At 39.1% G+C, this 23,498-nt stretch overlaps 1 protein-coding gene across 1 annotated transcript in view; it reads left to right on the top strand.

Moving 5' to 3' along the window:
• The window catches only part of LOC120527905 (mitochondria-eating protein-like), an 84,053-nt gene that overhangs the window by 11,344 nt on the left and 49,211 nt on the right, over positions 1 to 23,498 (top strand). Inside the window, exons 3-5 of the mRNA XM_039751844.1 lie at positions 2,093 to 2,208; positions 6,534 to 6,652; positions 22,799 to 22,894. Coding sequence (XP_039607778.1) covers positions 2,093 to 2,208; positions 6,534 to 6,652; positions 22,799 to 22,894 — 331 coding nt within the window. The remainder of the gene's footprint in view (positions 1 to 2,092; positions 2,209 to 6,533; positions 6,653 to 22,798; positions 22,895 to 23,498) is intronic.

Raw genomic sequence — 23,498 nt, 5'->3', positions numbered from 1 at the left:
TTTATTTCAGACTGGGTGATGTAAAACAAAATTTACCCAGGAAGTATAGAAATAAGAAATTTACGTGTTCATGATTAAATAATACAATAATTATCTCTTCAATCAAAACTGAATAACAAAATAAATCTTTAATTAGTTAAACACATTTTTAATGAACACAATATTAAACTTTGTAGTAGAAATATAGGCAGAAACATTTTACACTAAATATTAAATGGCAAGTTCAGTCTTTTTAAGTCAAATTTATTTCTTCACAATCATGGTAAATATTAATTTGCCATTTAAACTTTTGTTCTAAAGTGAAGAGTTTATAATTTAAAAAAATGCTTTGTCTGTTGTTTCACCTATCAGTGGAGCTGAAAAGCATTGGGTCCATAAATGGTGGAAAAAGCCTTCAAACTTACCAAATATGTCCACTTTGAAACAGCAAAGGTTTTGATGCCTTGTGCATTCATTATTAGGCATTCTTGTGATAACTAAAGGAAGTTAGAATAAAATGATTTTATCACAGATGCTTGAAGCAATTTTTCCTGAGATAAGAATACATTTCCTATTCACTTGTCCGCTTACAGTTGTCATCGTGGGTAGAGTTTAGTTGTAAATAAGGAAGTTGATCAGCATAAAACCAAACATGTCTCAAGGCATTTAGGGCAAATTTCGAGAAAATGGTTTGAAAATGTGCATATCCAGGGTGTAAACATAAACTTAAAGAACAAAGCATTTACAGTTTTCATTGATCTCCTTATGGTAACCACAATACCTTAAAGTTGTGGCTTGTAGCTTGTGGTTGGACGTGAATACTGGAATGGAAGACGTCCTGAAAGTGGACATTTGAGTTTGTAACACTCATTTCTCTGTGGATGACTACGTTCGGTAGAAGAGGAAAACAAAACGTGTTCTTGATCACCATTATTGAAGCCATTTGTAGTTTCAAATATATTTAAAGTGAGTCATTTCATTGCATCTGCAAGTGAAGTGGGCTGAAATGTACAGCTGTAGAATATTAAAGCAAGGTAGAACAATCATGACTTTTGCTGCTTTATGAATCTAGCGTCAAATCATTGTCATGGTCACTGTCCATATGGAGATTCCATATATCCCATATAATGATTACATCTTGCCTGAAGAATGGGTCTGAGTTGCCTTGAAATCTTGCATATTGTAATCTTTTTAGTTAGCCAATTAAAGGTGTCATTTTGTCACAGTACAACACCCTGGTACTATTGGTCTGATAACAAATCTGGTGCCAGAGAAGAAGTCTGAGATTGTCACTTTAAGGTGTAGTATGTCTCAGGAATGAGAGGAGGCTTGGGGCTGAAAGAGGGAACTCTGCAGGGAGAGTCATAGGACCTCTGGGGGCCATTTCTGATACTGGAAGTGATTCTGGGGAATATCCAAGCAGTTTCTCATAAGTGGAGAATAAAACAGCCCATTAGGTTCAGGAGATGAGTTGGGCTAATATTCATTCTGGTTGGGCAGTTGTGTGGTCAGTGTTATACAGTAAATCAGAATAAATAGGGAAGTTAATGAGGTGAGTTGAGTGGTTTAACTGAGAACTTGTGTACTGTGGCTTTCTGATTAATTGTTAAAGTATTCCTCCACATATTCTTTATTTTTATCAAGGGCTCCATTTTGGGCATTTTGTTCTTGGTGAAGGTGGCAGACCGGGTAACCACTATCAGTTAGTGAACAGAATTGTTGTACTGGACATGACACATTTATTATAGAGAGCAATAATACAAGAGTATATTTTGCCATAGATGATGATACATATTTATTTAATGTGCAGTGTACTAAGTGAAAATGGAAATACTATATTACCACAGCTGTAATTGTGAAAACAGAGAACTGTTCAGACTAATAAATAACACTTACTGAACTTGACACTAAATGGTCCTTTTGGATTAGGCAGCTAGTAATCAAACTTCTAAGTTTTTAATTATTTATGTGTTTTCAGAAATAAATCCATTTTATTTTCTTGCAAGACATGTACTGCATATTGTGTGAACATATAAGCTTTGTTGTTTTTCTTATCATTCTGATTTTGTTATTTCTAAAAACATTACTTTGTCATTTGTATTTTTTTTTCTAGGTGGCCATTTTGCTGGAGTTGATACACTTAAATCACGTTTCTTACCATGGCTGGGATCTTGTTTTACCATTACTTCTTCAGGAGTTACGAGTGATACCAGTTTCAGTCTTATTCAAGTAAATATCAGTGTGAGGGGTCTTAGGGATCAACCTTTTAAACACATCAATAGTGTCAAATATTGTTTGTTTTTAAAAGTGATGCTTCTTTAAAAGTGTGCACAATACTGTTTCATGACCTACTAAACTAAAGTGATAGATAGATAGATAGATAGATAGATAGATAGATAGATAGATAGATAGATAGATAGATAGATAGATAGATAGATAGATAGATAGATAGGTAGATAGATAGATAGAACTTTCTTTGTCCCCAGAGGGAAATTTGGCTTTTTACAGAAACCCCATCAATAAATAAATGTTATTATATCATGACTAAAAACACACCCCTCTCTAAAATACCCTAGAATCACTTAAAAGAAAGATATATATATAACTTGGCAGTTATAGTCTCAGTGGGGCATTATGCAGGCATATTGCTCTTGGTATAAAGGAGTCCCAGTTGTGTATCTTGTCACACTCCTGAGTAATTCGTTAGCTGAGTGTCCTCAGTGTTAGTGTGTCACAGAAAGGATGTGCAGCGTTATTCATAATAGCACTCAGTTTTATTTAAATTCTCTCCTTTGCTAATACCCACAGGAGGTTCAGAGTGTGTCCCATACCTGAGAATGCCCATTTAATTAGTTTGTTGATTCAGTGGGCCTCTCCTGAAGTGATGTTAGCAGCCCAGCAAACCACAGCGTAGACAATCATACTGGACATCACAGAGTTATAGAAGATGTGAAGGATGTCATTACCCACATTAAAAGAATGCAGTCTCCTTAATAAAAAGTCTGTTCTGCCATTTCTTATGTAGCTCCTTTGTTTTCGGAGGCTAGTACAACCTTTCATTGATGTTGACCGCCAAGTATTTGTAGAAGTGAACCACCTCTGCATTCACTCCCTGAACAGTGACCGGACACAGGGTCTTTTTGGTGCTGTGAAATTCAGTATCCATTTCTTTGGTTTTGCCGATGTTTGGCTGCAAACAGTTGTTTCTGCACAAAGTAACAAAGTTCTCTTTTACTCCTATGCTCTGTCTTGTCTCCCTTATGAATACACTCCATAAGTGCAGAATCATCTGAGAATTCCTACAAATGACACGACCTGCTGTTGTATTTATGGTCTGGTTTGTACAGGGTGAAGAGAAAAGGAGACAGAAGTGTTTCTTGTGGTTCTCAAGTGTTGCTCACATCCATATCAGAGACTCAGTGCCTGAGTCTCACAAACTGCAGCATGCCCAATTGATAGTCCATTTTCAAGGACACCATAGGCTCATCCACTTGTGTATCTCTTAGGTTACCCCTTAATAAGGTAGCTGGGTGGTACTAAATGCACTGGAGAAATCACAAAACATAAACTTGATAGTGCTGACAGCTTTGTCCAAGTGAGAGTAAGCCTTGTAGATCAGATGGATTAATTGCATCTTCTACTTTTATCTTTGTTTGATAAGCAAACGGCTGTGGGTCCATGTGGTCTACCACAAAAGGATTCAGATAGTCCAGGACTATCCTCTCAAAAGTCTTCATGATGTGAGATACAAGTGCCACTGGTCTGTAATCACTAGATTTGGAACAGGAACAATGTAGGATGTTTTCCACTGCAGTGGCACTTTGTTGAGCTTTAGCAACAGACTGAACAGGTGGTAATGGGCACCAAAAAGCTGGTCGGCACAGGCCTTAAGAGCTCCAGAACTGAATCCATCTTGTCCTGCAGCTTTTAAAGTGTGTAGCTTCTTCAGTTGTCTCCTCACTTGCTCATATGTTATGGACAGCTCACACTGACAGTCAGAAGTGCACTGTTCTGAGCACCATTCTAGTTGAAGTGGTAGGAGTTGTTGATGTAGTAAGGACAGTGCAGGACAGGTCATTGAAAGAATGTGGCAGTGAGAGAAAACATCTGTTAAAAAATCCAGTAATTATGCTATAATGCTTTTCACATTCTGAGAGTGATAAATTTTGCTACATTATTATATATTATTATTATATATAGTTTTTTGATAGTTAGTGCTTTAGCTTCTCATGTCTTCTGAATCCTTGTCTACTTACTGTGGTAGCCGGCTCGGACACAGACAGGCGGACATGTCAGTGTCACCCAACACGTGTATATTTGCCATATTTACAGTGCACAACAACCCCAAAAGTCCTGGCCACAACACAAATGCCTTCTTCTTCAGACCACTTCCACTCCTCTCCACCAAGCTCTCTTCTCTCCCGACTCTAGGCATTGTATGAAGGGAGGCGGCCCCTTTTATGGTCCCCTGGATGTGTTCCAGGTGTGTCCCGGCAATCTTCCACTGACACACCCCAGTGGAAGCACTCTGGGTGTCCCTGCTCCTCTTCCCCCCAGCACCTCCAGGTGTGGCGGAAGTGCTGAGGTCCAGGGCTCCAAAGGCATAGGGGAGCCCCCTGGCGGTGACCACGGGCCCATACTAGGTGGAGCTTCAAAGCTCTGTACCCGTGGCCCCCAAAGGTACCAGGGCGGTCGCTCCCACATGGTCTGGGGAAGGCGCAAGCTATCCTCCGGGCCTCCTGGGCGTCCCGGCCAGGTTGCCACCCCAGCCATCTCTGACATTACATAATTTCTGAGTGTGGATTTGTTATTTTTTGTACATTCTGTTGGGGTCCATGTAACTTTTCTCACATATTCCAAAGACTTTTTTTTTTTTGGCTGATTGGTGACTCTAACCTGCAATGGACACGTGCCTGCTCCAGGGTTGTTCCCTGCCTTATATCTGATGCTGACAAGATGGGCTCTTCACAGCTAAATAAAGTTTCAGAAAATGGATGGATTGATACTCAGTATTGTAGTATATTACACCATATACTAATGGTTTTTATGAAGCATATGAAAAGCTAAAACATGGCAGGACTAATAATAATAATTATTTAGAGCCATGCAAAAATAATTAGTATCATGTCTCTTTGCTGGGTCATAGCTGGCATTGTGACGCACAGTTTCTGAGACCTTGAAGTATAAATGGAAATGTGCTCCCATGCGCATCACTTAGCGACCTTTCTTTCCTAAGAGTTTCTAACTTTGGAATTGTTTAGCAATAGGACCGATCTAATTTGCTTGTCTAAACTATGAAAACACCCTTACTTCTCGAAAAGTTTATTAATCCACTCCATTGTCATTGTTGTGCTAAAGGCCAGCAACACAAAATGCAGGAAGCTGAGATGCTAGTTATTTCTTCTGAAGAAGGATATGTACCTAGAGTGTGTTTGGAAGAAATGACTTTTAGCACTATTGCAAAATGGAAATAATCATAAGCAATGATATTAGTAATCTCAAAATAAGAATGCTGCAGCACTGCAGTCTTGATGACCATTATCTTGTTTTATCAAGGTTAGCTGGGTTGTGTCTAATGTCCTCCAGGTTTGGTTATTTTGAGCTTAAAAATAAAAATAGTGTGGGCACAGCAATCACTAAAAAGGAAAACATTAATGACCCTAAATCAGTTGATTGTGTTTACACTGTACTTATTTTTATAGACAAGTTGAAACCATGACAGCATTGTACGCAGGCAGGAACTGACCCTAGTCAGGGTGGTATAAAGTAAACCCACCCACATAACCGCACTCCTCCATGTCAATCCCAGTTCCATTCTCCAGTCAAAATAGTGTGCACATCATTTAAACCAAAACTCCGATGCACCGCCATGCTACTCAACACTGTAATCACTCAATAAAGTAGAGAAAGTCTTTTCTTAAATTTGATAGTCGCAATCTTAATTGTAATGGATTTAATATAGTGTTTATGGGAACAAAACTCTAAATCGATTCTATGGATGGCTGTTCATCCATCTTTGTTTCATTTTTAAATAAGCAGCTGTCAGTAAAAGAAATTTCCATAAGTTGATTAAAACAATTGAATGTCAACTTCAGACATTTGTGAAAATGAGTAATTAGTTAAGCCTGTCTGTTTAAGCTTTGATTACATCTTGCCTGAAGAAGGGGCTTGAGTTGCCTCGAAAGCTTGCATATTGCAATCTTTTTAGTTAGCCAATAAAAGGAGTCATTTTGCTTGACTTCTCACTACATTCATAATGGCTAACATGATACAACACCCTAGTACTCCTGTCTGTTTAAATATTTAATTCCAGTATGTGAAAGTATTTCTAAAAAACCCTGGTCACGTCTAAATGACTAGCCATGTCTATAAGTTGATTGATGTTGTATTTAAATGATGTCAGCTGTCTACCTCTTCTGGAAGGAACAGTACTTTTTTTGTTGTTGTTTTTTCTGGCATGCTGTGTTTTCATTTTAGTTGACCTTTATTACTCGAGAACTTGTCAAATATTTGTTTAGCATTTGACATTGTCATTTTTTCTTTTTTGTTCTTAGGAGTCTAAAGAGAAGGACATACAAATAAGAGAGCTTTCAATCTCTCATGACAAAGAAATGAAAAGAATGGAGACGCAGCTAAACGTAGCACGTTCACAACTGGAGACGATTAAACAAGAGTAAGAAGGAACTGCTTCAATTCTTTTTATGAATGTCCTCAAAAATAAACCAAATAAGGCAGTTATTTCCTCTTGGTATTCAGAGTTGGGCTTGATGGACTGCTACTCTATATAATTATTGTCCTTGTCTCGTTTCTGGAATAGTGATATAGGCTTGGGTTAAGTTGGCAATAACAAAACAAGGGAAAGGCTTGTTGGAAAATAGGCAAAGAAAAGAACAGAAAAACAGTCTTCATTTTCTTAATTTATACTAAGTTTAGAATGACAGTTTTAAGCCAAGAACGAATTTTTGCCTCCAAAATTTTCATTTTTGTTTGTTTTGTTTTATACTTCATGTTGGGTGTTTCAAATGTCCCGTGCATGAATTTCCTGTTACTGGCTATTACAATGCAAAGTCACAGAGATGACGGGCATCATGGGTAACTGTATTCATAACCTGCCTCCGTTATTCCCTTTTTCTCCCACATCAAAACAATTTGTGTTAGGTTATTGGTTCACTCTAAATTGCTCCTGCATTGTTGTGTGAAATTCATCCCTTCCATGCCTTGTGTCCAATGCTACCACGATATCAAACTGGATTTGACGAATTTTAGACTATTAAGTAAGAATGTGACAGCACATTCAAGGCTGTTAATGGATGAGTTTAAAAGATTAAACATGAGTTTGTGTATGTAATCTACGCGTTTAAATGTTTAAAAGGTGAATTTGTGCATGAATTATATTGAATCAATTCATGTTGTAGGCGTGCTAACCTGAGCTACCTTCCTAAAAAGCAGGGCTCTATTAACCATTAAACAAAATAAGTACGTGCTTAGGATATCAAGGGAAGGGGGCACCACAGAAATTTTTTATTGCCAGATTTACCATGGACCATATGGTGTGAAACTGCAAATGGTGCAGCTGAACCAGCTTCCACAAAACAGGTCTCCCACATTAAATGAAAAAAATGACATACATTGTGAAGAAAAGAGACCAGAAAGACAGATTAAGGGTTGGGGAACCATCCCCATATACTGTCGATGAACCAAAAATGGCTTGTTCTTTGTACAGCACAGTAAAAATGAGCATATACATTCGACCATGATGTGAGAAAGGCTGCTGGATTTATGCTGGATGTACCGGAAATTGGTGCAGGGAGGAGATGATGTGAACAGAATGAGGTGGAGGTGATGTCATCAGAGGGCAACCGGGTTGAAGTCATCACATGGGGATGGTCGGAATACGGAAGTTCTTCCTATGATAGGATCGGGTTTTGGCGGAGATTCCACATATCGGGATTCGTCTGGTTTTCGGTCTTTCTGATGAAAAAAGGAGAGAAGCATTAGTACACTGTCCTAGATCCCCTTCCGGTGAGTTTTTGCGCTTTGTTGGTCCTTCTGGCTGCCCCCTAATTGCAAGTGTGTGACAACATATACAATAAATATGTTACGGGTAAAGACTGAAAATTGGATAAACCTACCATTACCTGGGTAAAGCTCCCATTATCCAAAAGATCTGGGCTTCCTTTTGCTCCGACAGTAACCACAGGTTGCCACAAAGAATATTGTAATGACCTGGGGTTTGCAGGAGATGATGAAATGGAGTTAGCTTCTTTGCACCCATTGCTGTTGAGTGGCCGTTTAAAGCACCACTGGTTTCTTCAACGTTCCCCTACCGTGACAACCCCATTGTTCAATGGCACCATTTGCTAGACGGTCTTTATTTTCTTGCCAGCTCATCCACAATGTCCAGCTCACTTGTGATTGCAGTGCCATATTATCCCCTACTCTTACAGCCGACTCAAACCTAGGGTCCACATCCAAGACTTATCGATGGCCAATAATCCAAGTCAAAGAGCTTTAGCAGCCAAGAGGCCCGATTAAATGCTCTCTAAGTGCAGTGTCTGTGCTTCCTTCCTACCTGCTGCTCATGCACTGCTTTATATCTGGCTTCTCAGGTGTTCATGCCCTCTTTGACAGTCCGCAGCCCCCTGGATAGCATGTCCTTCATAGTTCCAGACCTTAAGGTCGTTACACTATGTTGAATTCATGACATGACGGCACTCTGAATGCATAGAATTCTAAATATTTATCCTGAATATAATTTTCATGGTGAAATGCATTATAGAATTTATATTATTACATTTTATAGGTATGTTTCATTTAAACATGTTATACTGTTAACCGTCAGAGATGTGGGTGGAATGGTGGCGCAGTGTTAACACTGCTGTCATGCAGTAAGGAGTTTGCATTCCAGACGTTCCAAGCACAGAGTTTGCATCTTCTCCTCACGGTTTTCCTCAGAGTGCTCCAGTTTCCTTTGAAAGACATGCAGGTTAGGTAATTTAGTGATGCTAAATTGGCTTTTTGGGATGGGCTCCAACATCCCTACAATCCTGTCCCTGGATAACCGGGAATGGAAAATGGATGGATGGATGGTTGAATCGAATAATTAAGCATTTTTAACAAAGATTTTTCTATGTCCCTTAAATATTCGTACCAATTGGTGAAGTAGTGGGAAGAAAGAAAATAGAAGGGCAGGAACTGAGGTTGGTACATTTGATAGAGACATGATGGTTGCATTAAATAAATCAGATCCAGAAGAACATTCATTCCATTCTGTGTCTGTTTTGTCGCCCTCCAGCTCAGGATCCAGGTACTTACACAATATTTATATTAAACGTACAGCTGATTTTGCAGTCACTAAGGGCTTTCTATGACAGAGTGGTGGCTCTGAGGCTAGGGATCTGCACTGGCAATTGAAGGTTGCTGGTGCGAATCCCGTAAATGCCAATAGAGACTCTGCTCTGTTGGGCCCTTGAGTAAGGCCCTTAACCAGCAATTGCTGAGCGCTTTGAGTAGCGAGAAAAGCATTATATAAATGCAAAGAATTATTATTATTATTATTAGGGATATTGTGGAAAGGTGCCCTGGGAATACCGACAGTATCTTCACCTGTGCCGGTTCAACATTGTGTCAAAAGGCAAGAAATGAATAGTTAAGTGCTAGGCAGCTACTGGGTGATAGCAGTTGTACCCTTCATGCATCCTGTTGACATCAGTTACAAACCTCAGACAGTGGCGGCAGAGCAATAAAATACAACTCAGCATGTCAGCAAACCTGCAGCATTTGGAAAGCAAGGTATAGGCATATATTGGCACGGCTTTATGGAAAATGCCCTTCATAAATTGTCATGTGAGGTTTTTGCATTGAATCATATTTAACTTGTTTATTTGAGAAGTGAACACAGCATGTTCTGTCTGAAAGACTTGGAATTTTAATACATAATGCAATTAGTTTCATTCATTTAAGGATGACCAAAGAATTTATAAAATGCCACTAAGCTGTCCACTTGGTGTCTGTGTGTCAGAATAAGAGTGAATACGTTGTCTTCATTGAATAATCTCCATCCATCTGTTTTCTTAACCTGCTTATCTGAGGCAGGGTTGTGGGACAGCTGGAGCCTATCCCAGCAAGTAATGCGTGCAGGCGGGAACATTCCCCGCACAGTGTTTTTCGTTTTGTTTTTTTTTTAAATTTTAACTTTCTGTTGAATTTATTATAATCAAGTAACGTTACATACAAACAACTCAAATTTAACAAAACTAAACTCAATTCAACCCCTACCCATGAGAAAGAGAGGAAGGCCAACAACCAGAGTTAAACTTTAAGAGTAGAAAAGAGGAAAGATAATCCTTTTCCCCAATATAAATGTTTATTCTATAATGTTATTCATTAGATCCTGCCAGGTTCTAAAAATGTTGTGAACAGATCCTCTAAGTGAGAATTATATTTTTTCCAATTTCAAATAGTATATAACATCAGTTACTCACTGACTTCAAAGAGGTAGGCTAGGATTTTTCCAGTTGATCAAGATAAGTCTATGTGCCAGTAGTGAAGTAAATGCAATTACAGTTTGCTTGTCCTTCTCCACTTTAAGCCCATCTGGAGGTACACTGACCACAGCTGTTAGTGGATTAGGAGGGATTGTGACAGCAAGACTCTGAAAGGCATTTAAAACTTTTGGTCCAGAATGATGTTAATTTGGATTCATTTTGGACAATTTTAAACAAGATAGATGTGCTCGATAAAAGATTTTAAGTTGAATAATTATATGCTTTGCGCATATGGAGCTAGAGTGAATTCTGTGCATGACTGCATTGTAAACTCATCTTTAATCGTTTAAATTCATACCTGGACAGACTTGTCTGTGCTGTCACTTTTGTAAATTCAAGATGTTTTCATCTGTTTCTGCAGGTCGAAAACTTAGGGATCACATGATCACATTTTATTTTAACATTTAGAGTTGTAATGGATGACCGGTTTCATATTCCGGCCCTCACCCCCAGGCCGCCAGGAGGAGCTCTCCCGAGAGCATGTACGGGCCCCGAATTCCAGCAGGGCCTCATGGACTATGTAGTTTTTATGCACAGCCCTGCTGGATACCTTGGGGGCCACTGGGAGTCGCTGTCGGGAGGCCAGTGGACTCTTTTGCGCACTATGACCCGGAAGTTCGTCACAGGAAGAGCAACGGGCTTCCAGGGTGAGGAAAAGCATTGTTTACCCTGACCCAGAAGGAATAAGGACTTGTGGACTGTTGGATTGGGAACACTTCCGGGTCGGGGAATATAAAAGGACTGAGGGAGCACCCAGACGACGAGCTGAGCTGGGTGGTAAGAGGGTTCAAGGGAGCACTAGCGCCCCCTACTGCGACACTGGCGTAGCCGGCAGGATTCTCTGGCCGTCTGTTGGCAGGGAACCTGCATTTAAAACAAAATGTGTGTGCCCAGACGACCCTAAGAAGGTCCCGTTGAAGAGCACTTAGTGGAAGAAAAAGCCACTCGCTAAAGAAAGTGCTACAATACTGAGCCTTGATGAATCAGGAGGCAATGGGGAAGAAAAAAGGCAAGAAGGGTGGGAATAACCCGAAGAAACAGACCCTAACTGAGGCTGAGACGATGTGGACATACCTGACGGGCAGTGAGGAAGACAGGGCACTGATAGAAGCTGGAAAAGCCCGAGCGGTACGGCAGCAGGAAGGCTGTCAGATATCGGATCCGCCGGACTACCTGAGTGAACGTGGGACACGTCAACTTAGTCCGGAGGTAGGTGCCGAGAAAACGTCCGAGGCGCCGGGAACTGTTTTTTCTTATTTTGCAGAGGCCTGTCTGTGGAAACCCGATGGTCAAATGGAGGCATACATTTTACAAGGGCAAGATGGCCGCTATATCAACAGGTCTAGCCACCCTAGGGATCTGCAGGGAAGAAGATCATTCGCCAAGAACAGTCATGTGGACTATCCTGGGGCAGGTTGGGTAAGCCGAAAGCGTGAACCGGGGTCACCTGACCAGGAAGAGACCTGCCTGTTCGCCGAAACCGACCACGTGATCTCACTCGAGGGAAGTCGGGAAGGAGAAGGTCAACCTCGGTCCATCGGTGAGGTCATTTATCCCCCAATGGATCCGAGCTCCCTGAAGGGGAAGGGGGAGGCGAGCGAAGCAGCAGCAATTATAAATAAAAGTAAAGAGGAGCGGGACGTGACTAAATGGTCCGCCGACAAATTAAAAAAGGCAGATCATAGTCGGCCGGTAGCGGCCACCCGATTCTATACAATCTCCAAGTCCCAGCCCCTTTGCGCAACCCAGCAGAACACGCGCCAGGAGTGGACGTTCTTATTGGCTCCCGGCCGGAAGGTAAGGCAAGTGAGGGGAATAGCCTACCTCTGGCCGAACTAAATAACGATTTAGAACTGCGGGATCTCGAGAAACTGCTCTATCTATATGTACATATCTATCTATATATATATCTATATCTATCTATCTATATATGTATATCTATATCTATATCTATCTATATGTATATATCCATCTATCTATATATGTATATCTATATCTATATATATATATATATATACAAGCAAAATACCAGCCATGAGAAGTAGTGTGTTAAAGAAGCAATGAAAAGAAAAGGAAACATTTTGAAAATAATGTAACATGATTGTCAATGTAATTGTTTTGTCACTGTTGTGAGTGATGAGTGTTGTTGTCATATATATATATATATATATATATATATATATATATATATATATTTACACACACACACATAAACATATATATATACATATCTATACATATACACATATATACATACATATATATCTACATATATACACATACATATACATACACACATACATACATACATACACACACATATATACACACAAATACATATATATATACATACACACACACATATATAAACATATATATACATATACATACATATCTACATATATACACACACAGCTATTTCGTATCAGTGCAATACGCTGCTTGTTAAAATGGATAACTCCGCTCTTACGTGCAAGTCTGCGTGGATATTATGAACTATCGTATTTGTTCAAGTTCTATTTAAATTTTAAATAGAAGGAATTTTTATTTAGTCGACAGAAATATCTTTGGTAGGAATGGTAAAAACAGACAGGAATATTATTCCTGAATAAATCAACTCAAACCTTAAACAACTTATAATATTTTGCTCTCCATAAAAATATATCCTGTCTAAATTATACAAGTTAGAAATAAGGTAAACATTAAAAGAACAAACATTCAAATTTCTTTACTCTTATGTAATTTTATATAAAAAATAATCTTAGATTTTAAATATCCCAAAAGATTTTGCTCTCCATAAAAATATATCCTGTCAAAATTATACAAATTCAAATATGAACATGCTGCATAACAAAACCTGGAAATATAAATAAAATGTGTTCCTTTCAGCAATAACAAATCAAATCATTCAGTTGTCTTTGCTCATATGTCATTTTAGAGCTGGACGCCTGGCATCTTTTTGGCAACAAATTTGTTTATGTTTGGTGTGAGGTTCTGTGTTGTGGAGATTCTCAGGATGGATTGCAGGTGCTCATCAGTGAGGCGACTCCTGTGTGCTGTTTTGTTAGTCTTTATCACTGAGAAGAGCTTCTCACACAGATATGTGCTACCAAACATGCACAAGGTTCGAGCCGCATGTAGACGGACTTTTTTTGTTCTTCAAAGTCACCAAAGCGCCGTGCAAACTCAGTGCGCTCAGTTTATCAACAAAGTGCGTATTTGGGAACACCGTAGTGACGACTTGGTTTAACATTACTTGGCAACAGGGAACGTGGGGCAAGGTGAACTGGTGCATTTGTGTCTCCCATAAAAGCAGCTTCACTTGAAATCACTTTGTGATTGTGCACGGGTTAAAACGTCCGCTGAAGTGTCAGATTCTTATTTAATTATTCTGCTTTCTGTATCTTCTGCATTGCATTCAGGTTACCCTGATGTTTTGTGTCATAGTGCCATTTTAGATTAAATTCTGTAATTACAGCCACATTAGCTCCACAAATGAGACACACGGGTTCAGTAAACATATACTCAGCCTCCCATCGGTTTTTAAAGGCTCTATTTTCAGAATGAACATTTCTCTCCAGCATCGTGTGAGCTAGCCGCAATAACTTGCAGCATCATAAGCTAGACTTGATTAGCGGTAAGTGTTGGCAAGGCAGCTGAAGCGCTGCATTATGGGATCTGTAGTTTATTGTGTTACCAGCGCTTCATATACCTGGGCCATTAATAACAATAATACAGTATATAAAATGATCTCGCCGGCCGGAGAAGTTGGAGAATTAGTGATGAGTGAGTGAGTGAGTGAGTGAGGGCTTTGCCTTTTATTAGTATAGATATATATACTGTATATCTATATATCTATATATATATATATATCTATATCTATCTATATATCTATATCTATATATCTATATATCTATCTATATACAGTATATCTATACTAATAAAAGGCAAAGCCCTCACTCACTCACTCACTGACTCATCACTAATTCTCCAACTTCCCGTGTGGGTGGAAGGCTGAAATTTGGCAGGTTCATTCCTTACAGCTTCCTTACAAAAGTTGGGCAGGTTTTATATCGAAATTCTACGCGTAATGGTCATAACTGGAAGCAGTTTTCTCCATTTACTGTAATGGAGATGAGCTTCAACGCCGTGGGGGAGTTTCGTGTGACATCATCACACCTCCCACGTAATCACGCAGTACATAGAAAACCAGGAAGACCTCAAAAGCGCTGAAGAAAACATGCATTATATAATTGAGAAGGCAGCGAAACAATAAGAAGCGGCGGTGACATATACAACCATATTCATGAGTTCTGCTACTTGAAACAAAGCACGATGTAAACCTACACTTTAAATTAAGTTCATAGACAGGCTGCGCTGGCGTTTGTAATTTAGTGCCTGCCCATATAAGGCCGTCCGTCAGCGGCAATCCAATAGCAAACTGCCACGGGTAAATATTCACGGGTGAAGGACTGTGCTTATGGAGAGGAAGATGAGATGGTCAGGGTGGTGTTTGACACAAACTCAGCGAAACTGCGAGAGAAAGTTTTAAGTGCCAGGACTAAGGTAACATTAAATACAGCCATGGACATAGCACGAGATGGCACCAGCACAGCTGGGAACCTTCGATGCATGTACACCGAGGCTCACGTGAACTGGCGCAGTGCACAGATAAAAGCAACAGTTCCAAAGAGGCTGAACAAAACCGAATTACACAATTGAAAAGGCAGCAAAAATATGAAGCGTCTCATACATACAAGCATATTCATAAATCCAACTACTGCGGAAACAAAGCACACGTTGGAAAAAGTCAATGTCCGCTAAAGGAAGACAGTGTAAAAAACCCGTGCATGCAGTGTGTCAGGTCTCAGATAAAGAAGAAGGCGAGCTGTTTATTGATGCAGTAAGAAGCGAATCGATGAATGAAACCTGTCATCTTTACAGCGATTGACAAACACGGAATGTAACTTGAACACAACACATCCTACAAATACGAACCTGATTGAAAGAAATAATGATAATCAAATCCTTGATGACAGCAACACTCAGTAACACTCACAAAACAAATACTGTATATTGACAGTCATGTTACGTTATTTTTAAAATGTTCCCTTTTCTTTTCTAGCTTTTTTAACACAATACTTCTCGCTGCGATACGCGGGTATATATATATGTATATATATATAACCCGATCTACATACTCGAATAATGGATACTTTATTCGCCATCAATGATTGTTTTGGTAAAGCCATACTCAGTGTATTCATTAGATGAGCGGTAAAAAGTAAGAGCGAGGGAGGATGACTTATTGAGGCATGCAGGCTGTAGTCGCGTCAACTCTATCTGAATTGCGATCACATTTGAAAAATATATCTTTTCAAGTTCTATTTAGTCCATATGTGTCAAACTCAAGGGCGGGCCACATCCGGCCGCGTGTAATTATATCCGCCCGAGATCATTTTATATACTGTATTATTGTTATTAAAGCCGGGTATATGAAGCGCTGGTAACACAATAAACTACAGATCCCATAATGCAGCGCTTCAGCTGCCTTGCCTAACACTTACGCGTTAATCAAGTCTACCTTAAGATGCTGCAAGTTATTGCGAAGCTAGCTCACACGATGCTGAAGAGAAAAGTTGATTCTGAAAATAGAGCCTTTAAAACCGATGGGAGGCTGAGTATATGTTTACTGAACCCGTGTGTCTCATTTGTGGAGCTAATGTGGCTGTAATTACAGAATTTAATCTAAGACGGCACTATAAAACAAAACATCAGGGTAACCTGAAAGACCTGAATGCAATGCAGAAGATACAGAAAGCAGAAGAATTAAATAAGAATCTGACACTTCAGCGGACGTTTTACCCGTGCACAATCACAAAGTGATTTCAATTGAGCTGCTTTTATGGGAGACACAACCACTTGCCCCACTTTCCCTGTTGCCAAGTAATGTTAAACCAAGTCGTCACTACGGTGTTCCCAAATCGCACTTTGCTGATAAACTGGCGCACTGCGCACTGAGTTTGCACGGCGCTTTGGTGACTTTGAAGAACAAAAAGTCCGTCTACATGCGGCTCGAACCTTGTGCATGTTTGGTAGCACATATCTGTGTGAGAAGCTCTTCTCAGTGATAAAGACTAACAAAACAGCACACAGGAGTCGCCTCACTGATGAGCACCTGCAATCCATCCTGAGAATCTCCACAACACAGAACCTCACACAAACAGAAACGAACCTGTGGCCAAAAAGATGCCAGGCGTCCAGCTCTAAAATGACATATGAGCAAAGACAACTGAATGATTTGATTTGTTATTGCTGAAAGGAACACATTTTATTTATATTTCCAGGTTTTGTTATGCAGCATGTTCATATTTGAATTTGTATAATTTTGACAGGATATATTTTTATGGAGAGCAAAATCTTTTGGGATATTTAAAATCTAAGTTTATTTTTATAAAATATAAAATTACATAAGAGTAAAGAAATTTGAATGTTTGTTCTTTTAATGTTTACTTTATTTCTAACTTGTATAATTTAGACAGGATATATTTTTATGGAGAGCAAAATATTATAAGTTGTTTAAGGTTTGAGTTGATTTATTCAGGAATAATATTCCTGTCTGATTTTACCATTCCTACCAAAGATATTTCTGTCGACTAAATAAAAATTCCTTCTATTTAAAATTTAAATAGAACTTGAACAAATACGATAGTTCATAATATCCACGCATGAAGCGGGTGTCAACCGTTTTAACAAACAGCGTATTGCACTGATACGAAATAGCTGTGTGTGTATATATGTAGATATGTACGTATATGTATATATATGTTTATATATGTGTGTGTGTGTATGTATGTATGTGTGTATGTATATGTATGTGTATATGTATAGATATGTATATATATATGTTTGTGTGTGTGTGTAAATATATATATATATTTATATTTATATTTATATATATATATATATATATATATATATATATATATATGACAACAACACTCATCACTCACAACAGTGACAAAACAATAACATTGACAATCATGTTACGTTATTTTCAAAATGTTTCCTTTTCTTTTCATTGCTTCTTTAACACACTACTTCTCCGCTGCGAAGCGCGGGTATTTTGCTAGTCTATATATATATCTCCTTTGGGGTGCCAGAATCCATTGAGGAAGAAAAATTTAAAACATTATTTGTACAAAATCTTAATTGATCAATTCCTAAATAATGGGCAGGCTATTTCGTATCAGTGCAATACGCTGTTTGTTAAAACGGATGACTCCTAATCTTACGGGCACTTAGTGCTGCGTGGGTATTATGAACTATCGTATTTGTTCAAGTTCTATTTAAATTTTAAATATAAGTAATTTTTATTTGGTCGACAGAAATATGTTTAGTAGGAATGAAAGTTAAATTTAATCATCATTGCATAAATTTTTCTTCACCATAGAAATTTAAAGACTAAATCCAACTGCCTGATGGGCTCATCAGGCAGTACACACTCACTGCACCCACTCTCATGAATCAACCTCAGGCGTCAGCACTAAAGCGAAGCCTCTCATGTTGCGCTAGGGTGTGTGGTTCGTTTATTTGACAGTATGTAGATCGGGTGTATATATATATATATATATATATATATATATATATATATATATATATATATATATATATATATATATATATATATATATATATATTACTTTTGAGAATGCAACGTATAGTTTTGTCCAGGAGGAAAGCAATGTTGCCTCAAATCAATGGCAACCTTTTGTAGGGTGTGTCCCTGAGACTTATTAATTGTTATCGCGAATCAGAGCCTTATTGGAAATTTGAGGCGTTTCAATTGAAATGGGAGATCAGAGGGTATAACGGTGATGCCAGGAATACATTCAGAGTGTGGCGCTCTGCTGTTTTTTTGTGTAGTTGCCTTCACACAGCCTCTCCGCTGCTTTATAAACGAACGCCATATAAAGCCATCACCTTGTCAATTGTGTAATGCGTTTTTTGAACAGGTTTGATGCATGGAAGTAATCACTCGTACTGCATTCAGTCAGTTCATGTGAGCTGCTCTTTTGTGTGATGTTGCGATGTCCACGGCTTAATTTAATGTTAAGTAAGACCCGGCACTTAAAAGTTTCTGGCTGCACTCCGGCTATAATATGACGAAGCTGCACGAGGTCACTTTTGAGAATTCAAGTATAGTTGTCCAGGAGAAAAGCAATCTTGCCTGAAATCAATGGCATCATTTTGTAGGGTCTGTTCCTGAAACTTATTACTTGTCATTGCGCAGCAGAGTCTTACTGGAAATTGGACGCATCTGAATTGAAATCGGAGATCAGAGGGTATAAAGGAAACGCGAGGAATACATTGAGTGTGGAGAAACTCTAGAGACAGCGTGTGTATTAACTTGTGGATTTTTCTGTGAGTATTTGGTGGCAGTGTGATGAAGTTGCTTTGGAAGACGGCGTTAGCCGCGGAGCTCAGCTCAGAGCGAAATGAGGTGAATGAGAGGGGAGATGATGACGTGACTCCCCCACCAGGCTTAACTGTCAATCCCCCACAAACACAGTCTCTCGGAATTTGCATAAGCACAGCCCTTCACCTGCAATTTTAACTTAGTTACAAAGTGATCAAATCTTTCGTTTATATCCTGCGTCCTCTCATTAAACTTGTATCCCGCATTACCCATGGGCATGACAAACACGAGCGGCAGCCTGTCTATGAACTTAATTTAAACTTTAAGTTTACACCGTGCTTTGTTTCCGAAGTCGCAGCACTCATGAATATGGCTGTAAATGTCAGTCGCTCGCTTGTTATTGTTTCACTGACTTCTCAATTATATAATGCATGTTTTCTTCAGTGCTTTTTGGAGCTCTTCCTGGTTTTCTACGTACTGCGTTGATAGTCAGTTCACGTGATTACATGGGAGGCGTGATGATGTCACACGAAACTCCGCCCCCCACGGCCAACTCCATTACAGTATATGGAGAAAAATAGCTTCCAGTTATGACCATTACGCGTAGAATTTCGAAATGAAACCTGCCCAACTTTTGTAAGTAAGCTGTAAGGAATGAGCCTGCCAAATTTCAGTCTTCTACCTACACGGGAACTTGGAGAATTAGTGATGAGTCAGTGAGTGAGTCAGTGAGGGCTTTGCCTTTTATTAGTATAGATTAAAAGACATTAAGAAACAGCTGGAAGAGTTGGGAGCGATGGCTGAAGCACCGCTGGAAGCGATATGGGATTATCTATGGCGTTTTGGTCGGGAGGCTCCCGTGATGCTGGATGTGGCGGTACAGGTGAGTGAGACTGGTACCGTACAGTGTAAAGGGACGCAGTGCAAACTGGCCCATGGTTAATAAGTAGCGGGTGCCAATGCACTGCAAACCCGACAAGAGAGTGGGGCGTGATGACAGACGGAGCGGGGGAAGCACCGATCGTACCGGTAGGCTGAACAGTTAACAGAACTGTTACCCGGAGCGATGCGGCAAGTGATGACACCGCCACTTAAAAAACATAAATTAACAGGCGTACAAACAGCAAAGGGGCACTCTCTTTCTGGTAGAGAGTCCCCAGCTGTGTCCAAGCCCCAGAGTAAACAGGAGATCCCAGAAGTAAAGCGTGGGTCTCCTGACAAGATAGAAAAACGGGTCGAGAGCTGCGAGGCGACCGTAAAACCTCCCTTGGCGGACGAAAGGGAGGTGTTAACAGAATTCCTGAGATGTTTTCAGTCTCGGGAAGGAAGACAACAGGGAGGACGACGGCAGTGTTACAACTGTCGTCAGTCAGGACACGTTTGGCGAGCTTGTCCTTGGAGGAACAACCGTTACACCATTCGCCTTAGGTTCTCTGGGGGACCTGGAGCACACGGACAAAGCCCGACTGACAAGGACGTCCCTCGTGGGGCTGGACGCTCCGTCCCAGTGGTCGTCGCTAAGGGGGGGAATTGTAATGGATGGCCGGTTTCATATTCCGGCCCTCACCCCCAGGCCTCCAGGAGGAGCTCCCGAATTCCAGCAGGGCCTCATGGACTATGTAGTTTTTATGCACAGCCCTGCTGGATACCTTGGGGGCCACTGGGAGTCGCTGTCGGGAGGCCAGTGGACTTTTTTGTGCACTATGAACCGGAAATTCGTCACAGGAAGAGCAACGGGCTTCCAGGGTGAGGAAAAGCATTGTTTACCCTGACCCGGAAGGAATAAGGACTTGTGGACTGTTGGATTGGGAACACTTCCGGGTCGGGGAATATAAAAGGACTGAATTGAGCTCCCAGACGACGAGCTGAGCTGGGTGGTAAGAGGGTTCAAGGGACTGTGACTACTGCGACAGAGTTTAATCACAAAATAAGATTAAAAATTTTAATTTTCAGATTAAAGTAACAATTTTGAGACATTTTTCTTCATTGTGTCCTCAATAATTTGTTCCTATGTTTTTTTTGTTTTTTACCATGTGACCTTAATACATTGCTATACATTGTGCTCTATCAGAATAAATTGGAGCTTCATTGATATTAAAATGATAATAATAACAACAGTATGTGTAGACTTGAACACAACACATTTTTAATTACTTCCATTTAATTACTAATAAGAACAGCTTATTACCCAGTAACAAATAAGAGAGCAATTGTTTTTTTATTAAATCAAACCTACCACCACTTCTGCTTTTTGTCAGAATAATATGTTACAGGGAATACTCATACAGTATTTTTCCAAGTCCTTGTAAATAAAGTATAGTATCCTAAGTTGTGTGTTAACATTTGTTCTGAAGATGTTCTCCTCTTATTTTAAATCTACCCTTCTAAATCTGTAAAAAAAAAAAAAAAACATTTTTCCAATATTTCACTAAGAATAAACAAGCACAAGTCCTAAGAAGTATCTGGATGAGATATTGGGACATCTCAACCATTAGCTAAACTAGCAAACTCGATGGACTGAATGGTCTCTTCTTGTTTGTCAAATTTCTTATGTTCCTATTTTTTAAATTGAATGTTGGACCAGCAAGTTAATCCTGTTTAGAAATTAATTCATTAGAGTAAAGCTGTAGTGGGATAAGCATTCAACAGAGACTTTGTTTCCTGATTCTTGTCAGTTTTGGATACAGAACCTAAACATGCATTTGCTATGTTCCTTAGGCCTCCTTGCTCCTACAGTGTCTTTCTGTATTTAAAAATGTATTAGGTATCACTGTCCCATGAGCACCCATTCCTATCAACTTTTCACATGATTCTTGCCTGAAGAAGGGACCTGAGTTGCCTCGAAAGCTTGCATATTGTAATCTTTTTACACTACATGATTCTCCCTAAAGTCTATTTTGGCCCTCTACATCTTTGTGAGCAAATTCTTCTATACTTTTTAAATTTCATATTTATATGTTGTTATTCAGACATTCCCTAAATACCATAAATAAAATATACTCCAAAAAAACAAACTGTCAGTTTCAACATTTTCATATACAGTATTGTAACTGACTCCTACTTAGTGCCATATAATAGATTTCTTTTAAGATTCTAAATGTTTTCTGTGTTTTGTTTTAAAGTGAGCTGTCAATGTCTGTCACTTATTGTAGATAGTTGCATTAGTGGCAACCCCTAACGGGAGCAGCCAAAAGAAGAAGAAGATTGGTGATATTTGCATTCCTTTTTTTACTTGTATTTTTATTTTGTGGAATAGCTTAGTCACTTTGTGCCTTACTCTGTGTACGTCTGCTAAAAAAATCTAAAAAATGTACATGTCTTCTAATGTAGTTTTTGAGATTTGGCAAGCAGGGCCATTTTAATAAATGAGTACAATGGGTACTGGCCGGGTGCCCCAGGAGCACAGGGTTCCACAATGTTTCTGATGCCTACGTATGTTTCTGTTTTGCTATCAAAACTGGGGCATATGATGCTAGTAAGACGGCCCTGTTGGTGATTACCTGTTAGTGGCTTATGTCATTTATAAGACTGGTTAATTCCTTTACTGTTGACATGATAAACTTGCAGATGAAGGCAGTAAGATGCTGTTAAGAAAAATGAAAAGTGACAGTTATCAATGATTGACAACAGACATGCATAACCAGGTGGGAGAGCAGATGTTAGCAGTTAACATTAAACAGGATGGGGTTGGAGAAGCGTTGAAGATAGAACTTGAGCAGTTGTCATTGGCTTGCCTTGTTAATCTAGAAGCATTTCCCTTCATTAATACAAAATCCCATTAGCAACTTTAATAACACCTTCCTTCATTTATATATATACTGTGCTTTTCTAATTTTGTTTGTATTCTTTTCAGATTAAGAGATGCACAGATCGATCTGGATGAAACCAGAAACAAATCTGCAACAGCCCTTCTAGCGACTGAAGATGACATCTTTAAGTTGAAAGCAGAGTATGTTTTTTTTAAAAAGTAGTTTGTAATATTGTATTAAAGTTTATTGTGCGTGAAAACTGAAAAGGATAATTGGGACTTTGATATGGATAGAGATACTCATTTTTATTAAGTTAGAGTTCAAAAAATGTACAATATGTCAACCTTTTGCTCAGATCAGTTTGAGAAGACATTGCATAGAATGCAGTATTTTCTTATGGATTTTTTTGTCATATCTCCAAGACCATTTGATTCAACTTAATGTAAAACTGATTTTCCCATGAAAACATCTTGGAGAGAGTCTAAACATTTGCTTATTCAACATCTGGCCCTGGGGAGATATACAGTAAACCATAGGTGAATTTATGCATCAATGGCATTCTGTTTAGAAGTAGTTAAAACTTAAAGGCACTCGAAGAATAATTATTAAAAAACAGACATTAATGAAGAAAAAAGAAAATCAAAGAAAGGACCCAAAAGAAAGACAAACAAAGAAAAAATTGAGCAATACTTTCAGTACATGGACTCCCTAATTTTAACATAATGAATATGTATTGTACATTTTTTGCGTACATTACAGTACAGCCTGTACATACATGTAAACAAGAGGAGAAGGAGTTTGTCT

The sequence above is a fragment of the Polypterus senegalus genome, chromosome 4, assembly GCF_016835505.1.
Source record: "Polypterus senegalus isolate Bchr_013 chromosome 4, ASM1683550v1, whole genome shotgun sequence".
NCBI classification, from domain to species: Eukaryota; Metazoa; Chordata; class Cladistia; order Polypteriformes; family Polypteridae; genus Polypterus; species Polypterus senegalus.
This window is presented reverse-complemented; position numbering and strand designations above follow the sequence as displayed.